Here is a 13,199-nt window from a genome sequence, read left to right as displayed (position 1 = left end):
ATAACTAATTTGCCAAATTTATCCAAAATCTGAAGTTTGTTCTGCATTTATATCTTGCCGGGTTGGAATTTGTTAAATTATCTTCTTGGAAACGCTAAATTAATCAAATTTCCACCAACGAGGTGCTTATTCTGAAAGGGAGAGCTGATTTTTTATGAGTGATATATTTTGGCCCAGTATTTAGAAGTTGTAAGCAGAAGAGAGAATGCCAGATAAGGGGGCATTTGGTCGACTAAGCTGTGATTTTAATCGAATTTCACATTGGGTGAGAGTAGAAATTTAGTCATACTATCGCACCATACCACGGATACTGTGGAGATCGGCCAACTAGCTAAGGACTTGTCTGGTAAATCTCCTGTTCACTATGGTAGGCGCGGAGTGCTAATGTTGCTACTCATACTAAACTTGCGCTACGGCCAATTTAATGAGTTCAATCAACACACCTCCTTCTTTGTCTGTCAGATTTAACATCATGACATGGTTTAAGAAGGGCGAAAATAATATCCTGTTATGTGGACATTGCCCTTAACTATAAATGAGAACAACCTGCTTTGGAAAACAACATTCAACTATGAATTTGACAACAAGCGATGTCTAATTTATGCGTATGAAAAAGCACAAGTGGTATTGTATGTTTTGTGTTATATAATCAGTGTGCACTACATCCTTATTAATATTAGATAGCAGATGTTTATTACAATTGAAGTAGTAACTCTATCTTGATTTGCCGCATTATGTATCATCATGTGGTGACAACAAGCTTCTTTTTTTTTCTTCTACACTTCATTAGAACTTCGGCTCAGTATCAATATCTAATGGGGGGACAAATGGTTTTGGGGCATTTCCAAAGTCCTGAAACTCCCCAATCAGCATCTGCACCGATCCTCGACGATGGTTCAGACGATTCAGCCGCGATTTCCATTGTACGCACCATAATGCAACATCGTGCAGTTCTTCGCTATCTCTTCTTCACTTGCCAGTATATTATATCAGTTCTAATTCTTGCCTGCTAACTATTGTTGTAACTAACTCGGGAAGTAAGCCTCACTTCGCTTTTAATCCTCTGGATCAGCAATCTTCTTTCCGCTACCATTCCAGCATCAACATTCGAAGCTTGTAAACATCAGACTTATAGGACACCGTTCCCGAAGTTCTAGAATATATCTCTGGTGCAATTTAGCCCATTGTTCCTCAGTGCTGTCATCTGTAACAATGCTTTGATCCTTCGAGCCACAGTTTGCAAGAAGGCCAAAGTTTGCGAGATCTTGGGCGTTGTGTTAACGATCCAAGCAAATGTTATGCGAGTTTGATTGTCGAAGTGTAGGAATGGGTGGTCGCATCCCTGGGTGCAAATCACCTCACTACGCGCAAAGCGATTCTTTGTCTATGTCCTGCAACTTGTCCATCCTAAATGGTTCTTGAGGGCTCGTAGAATTACCTGGGAGAAGAGTGTACTTCTCTAGGGGACTTCATTTGGAAAGAACTCGTTAGATTACGGTGCGCGCCTTGATCCGGTCAGAGCAGAATCCTAGTAGAGCGAAACCACATTGGAATGTGGTGAGATTCTTCCGATGGTTGCAGACTTTTGTTTGATGAACTCTTGCCCTCGCCTTTTGATCTCTCGAGCTCTTAACTGCCATTGGGACTCCGTTTGCCAACACACCCTTTGTACACACTTCCGAAACGCCTGCCCCGTTTGGACTTTGAACCGCCCGAGTCATCTTCTTGAGTTGCCACAGCCGAAAGTGTATTCGAGTCAGTTTTGTGTCGTATATGTTGTGAGAACTTTTCGACTTTGATGCGCGTTTCTTTTTCCTTCTCGGATTTTCTGAAATGTAGAGTGAATGACTGCTACCAGCAGTATAACAATTGCAGCCTGCAGATGTTCCTGAACACATTATAGCAGCTGACGTGTGTAATTAGTTGTATGTATAACCGAACAGATGTGACATAACTATCACTTTCAAGATTTGCAGAAGAAAAGAAACTTGAATATAGTGAGAGTTTGTAGACATGAAGACCATTCTAATATGCTTCCAATAAGTTCATATCAAACATTGAATCGAGTTGAAGATGAAATCACTCTGTAGTGAGCTGACGATTTTTTCACCTGCAAAATCAGAGCAATGACTATTTTAGAGAATACTACTGATTGTAATTCCAAAATTTGCTTTGGTCGCTGCTTACAGTATCGTGTATTATTTGTTCACTGATGTTTGGTCAGTTTCGAGAAAATAGTTGCTATGTTGGATGAATGTTGCAACTTGGGGAAATCAACTTTCACAAAATTAAACATCACATCTCATCAAGATTTGGAATCATCCATTCGCTACAAATAGAGTAGAATAAAAGGGATTTCGAAGGCATGCTTTTTTGTGCGTAAAAAACTTTAAAAACTCGATAGGCACTTAAATCCTCGACTAATGATCTTAGTTGTATTTGTTGTGCTCATGCTCTAAGATGGGCATACTCAATGGGCTGCTATAGGCTTTTTCCGAATGTTCAATCGTTGCAGAAGTAAGTGCAGATGTCTGTTTTTCTCTAGTGATCAGAGAATTCTACATAATTATTCTGTAAGAATTAAGATGTCAGAAATGTTGGAGCATTACTGTTGATGCCTGCAGAAAGCTGTGTTCCTACTGTATACTAAATTAACAAGTCTTCCTGCTGCTTCACAGTCTTTTGATACATCAGAATTCTCAGCCGGAACAGCAGTCTGAGGGTGATCTCACGTCGCAGGACGAGGATCGTTAACGAAGTTTGCTTCGAAGGCCGAGAGTCCTTGTGCACCCTGATAGTCCTTAGCAGGAATTCTCAGAAACCTTTGAGGTACCATGGTTATGAAGGGATTTGTGTCATGTATTACTTGCGCACGGCGAGGGGGGCACGGGTGAAAGAAGCGATCATTCCACTTCTGAGGCGGAGGTTATGGGGGTAACGTGGTGAATTTTGTGGAAGGGAGGTTTGGTGAGGCGAGCTTACTAGATGGACGGAGTGGCGCAATTCATGAGGGGCGGTGTATAGTGGGCGAGCGCGTGCAAGGTCAATGGATCTTCGGGTTCAAGGGACACGGGCGGCCGACGTGTCGGGTGAGACTTGACAGTGTGCGCAGCGAAGGCGGTTAGTCGATTGAGTACATGGTGTAGGGAGCCGAGATTTGAGGTTAGGATTGTGGTATTGGCGGGAACACGGGGTTCATCCAGGATGCACCGCAGAATGGAGGGCTGTAATTTGGCCGAAAGAGGCGAATCGAATCTCAGGCCCGCGCCTTCGCCACCGCATGTTGGAGGGTGCGGCAGTCTTGGTAACTTTCTATTCCTTTTTTTTCTTTGCTGCCCGTGCTGCTAGCATTGCTTATTCAGAATTGATAAGGAAAAGAGAAGACGATTACGACCAACGCCTAAGCATTGTGGGGGTTGGAAAGGATTGAAACAGAGGAGGAGAAGTGTGGAATTCAATCTGAGATGACTAAGATAAAGTCATGTTGTGGCCTCTAAATCTGCAGAGGACTTATTAGACAAGTCAATGAGTGGCTCTCTAAATCTAGAGAATAGTTGAATGAGACTCTGACGATAGTTGTGGCGGCGTCAAAGTCAATAGGTTGGCTCTCGTATGCATAAGGCTGGTTAGAAGAGAGGGGTCAGCAGGAAGAAGACTCTGGAACCTCAAAGTTCTTGGACGGCCATCTGGTTGGTGATTTGGTGAGCGAAAGAAAATACGTTATTTTTCGGAGACATACCATGATGACTAGTCTCTTAACTTGCTCACCATATTTGGTTTGGGCGAGAAGAGCGGAACCGATTTTTGCGAAGTAGGGGACGTTGTTTTGCTACTCCTTTGGTTTGACAAATGTTTTTGCTTGTCTTTCTTTTTTGCTCTTTTTTTTTTAACCCCTTTCTTCTTCGTATTTGTCTTTCTGAGCCTCGAGGTGTCTATCCTATGTAGCTAGCTTCATTTACCTAGATGAATAACCAGGTAGCGTGTCATATTTCTCTCTCTTCTCTCTCGAGAAAAAAAAAAAAAAAAAAAAAGAAGAACTTTGATAGTTGTGGCTTGTTGCTTGGTTTTTGTTTCGAGTCTTTATTCGCTCCAGTGGACTTCAGAATGCCCAATCCTTATGTTGCATCAAATTAAAGTTGTCCAAGATAATAGGGCAAAGAAAATGGAATGTTCATAATTTTTCACTTCTTTTTCAATTTAAATTTTGTTATAAACTTTGCTCTTCTGAACAGAGATGTTTTGAAAATTTTGGAATTTTTGGAGTTTCAAGGATTGGAACGAGGTTCAAGTTGTGTGATCAATGGGAGATGATGCCGATGCGTCTCTGCTGTGTTTGGCTGAAATTTATGAAATCAGCCACAAATAAAGAGGGAATAGGAAAACAAAAAAATCTGAAGTATCCACTTATATAAAAATGGATAAATGTAAAGAACAAAATTACATTTAATTTTATATTATTTCCTTCACTTAATTTCCCAGTAATCAAAATGAAAAAAAAATCAAAAATTTTCACAATAATTGTTCCTTGGAGTACTAGTATAAAAATGAAAATTTATCAACATATCATGCACTAGGTCATAATCAGAAAACTTACAACCAAGCCAAGCAAAATTTGTTAATCATTTGAAAAATATTTGTAATGGAGAAGAATTTTTTTTTTTGAGAGAGAGAAAGGTAGCATACTACCCGTTTCATTTATTTCTTTTAGAAGTAAACTTAGCTAAAAATATAAATCAACTAGGATTCAAACTTGGGATCTCAGGTACCAACCACCAAGCTCTTTGCCACTTGTGCTAAGGACGGTCAATGATTGTAACTATATGTCAAGTAACAAAACTGGGGAATTAGTTTGTAACAGAGAATATTAACAGAGAATATTAACAGAGAATATCAAAACTGTTCAATAACAGAAAATATTAACTTGTGATGAATTAGTTTGTAAAAAAGCTATGATAAGCTCAAATAACATTAGTAAAACATAACCGATCGTTCCTAGTGCAAGTGGCAAAGGGTTTGGTGGTTGGTATCCGAGGTCCCTAATTCGAATCATAGTTGATTCACATTTTTAGCTAAGTTTATTTCTAAATGAAATAAATGAAGCTAGCAGCATGCTACATATCTCTCTAAAAAAAAAACATTAGTATACACGAATACAGAATACTAAACACGACTCAAACAAAACGATTCAACAGTTTCGGAAAAAATTAGAACAGGCGCAAGGCATGGCCAACAATAAACCATATTTTTTTATACGATACTATATATATATTATGTAAAAAATACTATAATATTTAAAAATTGATAAATTAAAACTCTTCGTGTGTGTTTCCTTTTTTTTCCTGCAGTTTTGGTGTGTGTTTCCTCTTTTTTCAACAGTTTTGGTGTGTGTTTCCTCTTTTTTCCTCCCTTTTTCTCTTCGTGTGTGTTTCCTATTTTTTCCTGCAGTTTTGGGTACTGAGCGATTTGCCTCAGGTCGTTCTATTCGTGGGGTCATGTTTAGCCGAAGGGGCTTTTGTTTTGTTTTGTTCGTTTAACTGTCTCCCAAATAGGGTTTAACCCTGTTTACTCAAAAAAAATAAATTAAAACTCATTATATATATGCTCTGCAAAGTTTTTTTTTTTGAGAAAAAAATAGCACGCTATCTGTTTCATTCATTGAAAAGATAAACTAAGCTATATGGATGAGACAGCAGGGCGTTGGAGGGATGGTAAAAAATAAAAAATAAAAAATAATATAGTAGTCAACGGGTCTGGCAGCTAGTAACGGAGAAGGAAATTTCATAACTAATTTATTAGTTGTATTTTAAAAAATATATTACAAATCAAAATTTATAAGTTATGTATAATATTTTTTGATAAATTGAACGACCATCCTTTTAGTACCGTTGACTCTTTGCGACACAAACGCGTCTCTCTCTTTTTCTCTCTTTTTTTTTTTTTATTTTTTTTTTTTTTTTTCTTTTTTTTTTTTTTTTTTTTGTGTGCGGAACCTAGACTGAGAGTCCAAGTCTATCGAGCTACAACCTACAATCACGTGGCAGTCAGCTTTCTTCTTCTCTACAAAGTCAGGCGGCGAGATGAGACGAGCTTATCGAGTGGTTGGTTTTCAAAATTTTGAAAAGTAAAAGAAGAGTACATAAACTTCCAATGAGCTCCCACACCTCTACAAATGGCTAATAACCATGCATTTTTTACATGAATATATTTATATCTATATGATTCAATTCTGAAGAAATTAAACTAAGCAAATTAAGCAGCTAGGTACGTACCATGGTGATCAAGAAGGCTTCAGAACATCCTGTTTTCCTGAGCAGCACCATACAAATATCTGCCTCCCGAGCTCTACTACTGATCACATGCCTTCTGCTATTCGATATCAGCAGATTAGCTTCTGCGGGAATGAAGCACCCGAGATGTCCGTCTTTCTCCTGTGGACCTCTGCGCGACATCGGTTATCCGTTCCGCTCGGAGGGCGACCCCCCTGAATGCGGCGAACCTCGATACCAGCTTGCCTGCGTGGATGGTAACAAGACTATCTGGGATATCCACCAACCTGGGACGTACTACTACGTTACCGAGATCCCGAATATTAACCCACATTCCTTCTATTCCTTCCTAGATAGCAATTTCACAGTCGTCGATGCCAACTTGGCTAACGGCAGCTGCAGTCTTCCCTTGCAGTCTCTTTCCCGCACCAGCATCGAGAACTTGGGATTCGTAGATTTCGAGTTTACGTGGGCTACTTTCGTGAGCTGTAGGAGGAAGATAGTAAACAGCACATATAACCATGTTCCTTGTTTGAGCAAGACCGATGCATTTGTGTATGTTATATTTTCATGGAGGGCGCTTCGGCTGGAGGATACGGAGCGTTTCTGTAGCTTCTTAGCTATGACTCCGATTACATTGGATCCAGCTGAACGAATGCAGCTGATGAATGGAAACATGATCTCGCTGGAGCATCCCACAACAGAATACGTCTTCCAGCTCCTGAAGCGCGGATTTCCGGTTCCAATTTATGCACGTACCTCTCGTGATTGCGTAAAAGAAGTTCAACGGTAAGTTGAGTACCAGACATGTTCCTCCACCCATTGTCTCAGGCATACATTCAGACACATTGAGAAAAAGAGAGTGTGCGTGATGCAGAACCATAGTCAGATTGGGCGACGTCGGATCATCTTTTATTTATTTGAGTTAATTTTTTGTGTTAGATTTGAATTGAGTCATTTAGATTTTTTTCTTTTTTTGAATTTTATTTTTATTATTTTTGTTTTGTAGCTTTTTAAATTTTTTGAATTTTTATTTATGAAATAAATTTCTAAAAATTAGGAATATGTGTTAGGGCTTTCTTCGATATGTTTATATGAGAAAAGTTTCTAAAATCTTAAAATTTGATTTAAAGTAGGGGCATGTTTTGATGGTTATGAATTTAGCCTAGTGAGGACTAGTGTTTTGAAAAGATGGGCGTTTTATATTTTGGCTGCGATCATAATATTTTCGTCTTCTTCCTCTTGTCTTATATGCCAGCGAAATTCATTTTACAAAAAAAAAAAATTCTATTCTCTTTATTCTTCCTCACTTTTCCTTTTTTTTTATTTATTTCCGTTTTATTCTTCCTCTAAATTACCTTTTCTAATATCTTAAAAGTTTCACAAATTTTTTTAAAATTTTTGCCTATTTATCAGCAATTTTATTGCGTTTCTTCCTAATTTCTAAAATAAAGTAAAAAATTTAAATTTAATTTTTTTATAAAAATTTTGGGCTCATCCCTTGCAAGGCAGATTAGAATTTTCCTCCTACATGAGAGAGAGAGAGAGAGAGAGAGAGAGTAATTTTCACTTTGTGATTAAAAAGCATTCTGAACAACTGGAACTGTACTCGATCTATTACTTAATTCTCATCAATGTGCCTAATTTGCTTTCCTGCACGTTATGCAAAAGCTTTTGGAAGAATACATACGGAGTTGGGATTCTCTCTTTGAGACTCTCCTCTGCTGTAAGTGGATTGGAGTTTACAGCATGTTTGGGGGCCAACGTTGATCCATATCGCCTTTTAGATCCCGTGCCGGCATTAGAATATGTTGGACAAATTTATATTGTACTAACTTTGATAGGTAAATAAGACTAGCCCTTACTTTAGCTTCATGAGACTGCACTTTGTTGTTATACTCTAATTCTCATCCATAAAATCTGCATACTGCAGTTCTCTCAATTCTCGGCAGATTTGTTATTGCGCCATTGGCAATATTCCTCTTCCTGGCGCACAAGTTGTGGAGAGAGAAGAAATCAGTGGACGCCGTCGAGAAGTTCCTTCGAAACCAGAGGGCGCTCGCACCGACAAGGTATGCATATACCGACCTCATTGCGATCACCGGCCACTTCAGAGAAAAGCTCGGCCAAGGAGGATACGGTTCCGTATTCAAAGGTGTTTTCCCCGGCGGCGTTCTTGTAGCAGTGAAGATGTTGTTAAGCAATCCTAGATGCAATGGGGAAGAGTTCATCAACGAGGTCTCTACCATCGGTAGGATCCACCATGTCAACGTGATAAAGCTCGTCGGGTTTTGCTCCGAGGGATCGAAGAGGGCCCTCGTCTATGAGTACATGCCTCACGGATCACTCGACAAGCATATCTTCGCTTCCAATGGAGTCGCTGGTCGGCGAACATTCACGTGGGACAAACTCAATGACATAGCTTTGGGAATCGCCCGTGGCATCAACTACTTGCACCAGGGATGCGATAAGAGAATTTTGCACTTCGACATCAAGCCACAGAATATCCTCTTAGACCATAACTTCACTCCGAAGGTTGCGGATTTCGGACTAGCAAAATTATACCCAAAGGACACAAGTCTCGTATCGATGAGTACTACTAGAGGAACAACAGGATACATCGCACCTGAATTGATTTCGAGGAGCTTCGGTGTTATATCTCACAAGTCTGACGTCTACAGCTTCGGAATGCTACTGATGGAGATGGCGGGAGGAAGAAGAAATGCTGACCCTCGAGCGGAGAATTCAAGCCANAGGGGTTGGTCCGATGCCTTGTAGCTGATTGTTTCTCCTCGCGGTTTCAGTGAGTCTGGCTAAACAGTCGGCCACCAATAAGAAGAGGTACGGAGAGAGAGGGTCCCCCTGCCGGAGCCCCTTTTTAGGTTTCAACCATTGGGTCGGGACATCGTTGACTAGAATGGCTACTTTGGCGTTGCAGATACATTGCTCGATCCACGCCCACCATTTATCCCTGAAACCTAGCCAGTGCATGATACATTTAAGGAAAGACCATCTGACATTGTCGAAAGCTTTCTCGAAGTCGACCTTGACGCTTGAGCACTCCCTGCCAGATTTAGAGCACCAATTTACTAATTCGCTTGCAGTGACGAACGAGTCTGTCAACAGTCGGTCTTTGAGGAAGGCCGATTGCGTTGAAGAGATAATGGACGGCAGTTTAATTGCTAGTCTGTTAGCCAAGACCTTGGAGATAATTTTTTGAATTCCATTCATGAGGCTTATAGGTCGAAAGTCCCTAGCTTTGCGCGCGCCTTCCTATTTTGGGACGAGACAGACAAAGGCATAGTCTGTCGGGCCCGTGAAAAGTGTGCCATCGTGGAGCTCAGAAAAGACCTTGAAGATATCGTCCTTGACCACATCCCAGAAGGTTTGAAAGAAAACAAGTGGAAAGCCATCCGGCCCGGGCGCCTTGTCGCAACCTAGTTGGAAGGTGGCAGTTTTGACTTCATCGAGGGTAAATGGTGTCGTTAGGGAGTCGGGATCAAGTAGTCTGTTGGAATGGTAGAGGCCGCTCCAGTCACCGAAAGACGAAGGACCATCCACTTGATTTCCAAACACTCGCTTAAAAGATTGGTAGAAGTACGATCTCTTAAGCTCTTCATTGGTTATCTGCTGTCCGGTGTCATCCTCAATGGCGACGATTGTGTTAGAGCGCTTGCGACCATTAGCGACAGCATGGAAGAATTTGGTGTTGCCATCGCCTTCCTTCAACCAACGCTGTTTAGCCCTAGTTTTCCACAAGATTTCTTCCTCCTCAAGTATTAGGAGGAGCTGTGACTTGAGTTCTGCTCGCTTATCCAAGGTTTCTTGGGGTAGGTTCTGCAATTCCTCAAGTTGGTCAATAGCTTGGAGTTCTGATTGTAATTGACTTTTAGCTTTGGAAATGCTGTGGAAGTGATTCTTGCACCATTCTTTTATCCGGACTCTGCAATGTCGGAGCTTGGCAGAGATAGATAAGATGGCTGAGTTCTTACCGGCAGTTTCATTCCACCAGAGGGGCACTTTTGAAGTAAAGTCCTCCCTAGTGAGCCAAACCCTCTCGAAACGAAACCTTCGCGGGGCAGGTGGCGACCCCGTTTCGAGTACTATTGGATTATGATCAGAAGTGATTTTGGGGAGAGCTTTGACCTTGCTGAAGGGAAAAGATTGATCCCATTCTGTCGAGACGAGAAACCTGTCGAGCTTGGCCAGGGTAGGGCAGTGTTGCATATTAGACCAGGTGAACATTTGATTAGACAAAGGTAAGTCAATAACCGCGAGACTATTAATGAGATCAGAGAACATGGCCATCGCTTTGGAGCTCCAAGGCTTTCCTTTTCTTTCAGATTGGTTCTTAGTAAAATTAAAATCTCCGCATATAACCCAATTGGAAGAACAGGTACTGCTGAGGGAGAGAAGTTCGGAGCAAAACTCATCTTTGCCGTCCCAAGTCGGGGGTCCGTAGACATTCGTGATAAAGAAGGATTTCCCACTCGCGCGGTGAGTCAGGTTGAGAGTTAGTGAGTGATTACGCACCAAAGCCACATCGCAGAAGAAAAATCTAGAACTCCAACAGGTAATTAAGCCTCCAGAAGCCCCGGTTGCGGGAACAAAATGACACCTGTCAAAACTAGAGCCGCAACTAGAACGGAGGAACGACCGGGACACAGAATCTACTTTGGATTCTTGGATACAGACGACAGAGCAGAAATATTTTGAGACGACCGACCTAACGCAACGACGCTTAGCGGGGTCGTTGAGACCGCGAACGTTCCAACACAAGATGTTAAGCATGAGAGAGAGCGACACACACTAAAAAGATAAACTTAGACACGGATAGGAGCCAGAGCCAACGAGCTACGCCCCCGCGCGTATGAACCTGCGAAGCTCCGAGGCTTCGGCATCATTGAGATCCACCCCGCACAGTAGACTCTTCGACTTGACGCGCTTTCTAGTCAATTTGCGCGCCTTGGTCTCGGGTCCAGGAGTCGCGCCCTCGAGTAGTCTAGCCTTCCTGCGCATGGCCTTGCAGAGAGTAGAGACCGGTTGTAGACCCTGTAGCCGCGTGCTTGATCTGATAGTAGTCGAGGAGTCCGCCTTCATAGGGTCAAGTCGCGCCGGTTCAGGGTGTATTGAATAGTCGAGCACGTCGCCAGGAGAACGCAGACCAGAGTCCTGGTCCAGAACTGAAAAATCCTCGCCACGTGAGGGAAGGGGGCTGTCAAGGAGGAGGAGATGGCCTTGAGAGGGGTGGCCTATGCGCGAGTCGGCCCGTCCAGGAGGGTGCTGTGCTAGACCCGAAACCCGGATGCCCCCGCACAAGCCAGCAAGTCCGGGAGCGGGCTGGACGGTGGGACTCGAGTCCAGGGGGCGTGAGTCTGGAAGGAGGCTCAGGCTCCAATCGGTGAGTGGGCCCATGCCCGGAGCCAAGAGGTGGAGGGTTGTTATAGTATGAAGTTCTGCGAGTTAATAAGGTAAAACATTTCACCAATTGTAAGAGAGTAGGGCACATAGTCATTCATACCAAAATGAAATTGACTACAGGTTTTAAACTAAGAAAATATTGTTCGAACTTTGTCCAAACTTTCAGCAAAAACAGTGATGACTCATCCCTTTCTCGAAAAGGATGAAGGATCTTTTTAATCTCTTTAACGCAACTGAAAAGTTCTTTACTGATTCTGGCCATTCTCTGATTCAAACATATGCAAGGTTCAACTGTTTCAATTCAGCACACATCTCGCATTTCAGGATTAGTTTTGGAAGAAGTCAAGCAAATTGAAAACAAATAAATATGACATANTCAATTTCTTATCCCAGATAAGAAAGCAGCTCTGTTTCCTGTGTGTTCCGACAGGTGTAATGAAGGAAACTGTGCACTCCATATATGGACATACATACTGTATCTGTTGAGACTGAGTAGCACAGGCCTGATACAGTAGTGAAAGAAAATCTCAATTTATTTACTCATCAACCCTCAACTTGCATCTATTAAGTAAACAGCATGCTTCCAAATCAATATAATGTGGTACTTTTTCTGTATGTTTATATTTAGAGCAAACAAACTTGATACGCAGAAATTCATGTTTATCCCAAATAGCCTTCCTGGCTCATTTGGGAAAGATTTCAACATCCTCCTAGACCTTAATTTCACTCCAAAAATTTTAGTTCTCATGGTAAAGTTGTATCCAATGGACTATAGCCGCATCTCAATCAATGCTGCCAAAAGGACTATAGAATACATAGCTCTAGAATTGATTTCGAGGAACTTCGGCATAATATCTTACAAGTCCGATGTCTATTGCTTCGGGATGCTGCTGATGGAGATGGTGGGAGGTCGGAGGAATGTTGATTGCCGGCAGAGAATTCAAGCCAGTTTTATTATCCTTCGCGGATATATGACCGGCTAACTCAACCAGAAATGCTTGAAATCAACTGCTCTTTCGAAATCACGGTGATGAAGAGAAAGCTGTGCATCATTGGCTTGTGGTGTATTCAGCTGATCCCGTCAGATCGCCCCGCCATGAGTGAAGTTGTGGAGATGCTCGAAGCAGACGTCAATAGCCTTGAAATGCCACTGAAGCCATTCTTCTCGTCAGAAGAGCCAATTTCTGTAAGACAGTCAAGCTTTGATTCTTCTTCTCAACTCCCTAACATTTCCGAGCAAGAGTAACAAACAATCAGATGGAAATTTACTTGGTAATATGTCAGCTACTATTTCTATAAAGAGTGTACTTAAATGTTTTTACATGTATAAGAGGTTCAACTGTTTCAATTCAGCACAAATCTCGCATGTCAGGATTAGTTTTTAAGAAGTCAAGCAAATTGAAAACAAATAAATATGACATATAAGAAAAATTACACAAATATATTAATTTCTCTCCCCTCATTTCCTCAGGGACAAAAGATATAAAAGGATATCGAATCTCTACTTCAATT

The 13,199-nt window shown here is 41.5% G+C and overlaps 1 protein-coding gene across 1 annotated transcript; it reads left to right on the top strand.

Annotated features, from left to right (window-relative positions):
• Window positions 1–6,270: 6,270 nt before the first annotated feature.
• Window positions 6,271–12,961, top strand: LOC109706388 (rust resistance kinase Lr10-like). The gene is made up of 4 exons (XM_020227191.1): window positions 6,271–7,055; window positions 7,938–8,110; window positions 8,200–9,024; window positions 12,623–12,961. The coding sequence occupies exons 1-4, from the start codon at window positions 6,271–6,273 to the stop codon at window positions 12,931–12,933; spliced, it is 2,094 nt and encodes a 697-aa protein (XP_020082780.1). The 3' UTR covers window positions 12,934–12,961.
• Window positions 12,962–13,199: the final 238 nt, after the last annotated feature.

Source organism: Ananas comosus, unplaced genomic scaffold (genome assembly GCF_001540865.1).
Source record: "Ananas comosus cultivar F153 unplaced genomic scaffold, ASM154086v1, whole genome shotgun sequence".
Classification (NCBI taxonomy): Eukaryota; Viridiplantae; Streptophyta; class Magnoliopsida; order Poales; family Bromeliaceae; genus Ananas; species Ananas comosus.
Note: the sequence above shows the minus strand (reverse complement) of the source record. Positions and strands in the feature narration are given on the sequence as shown.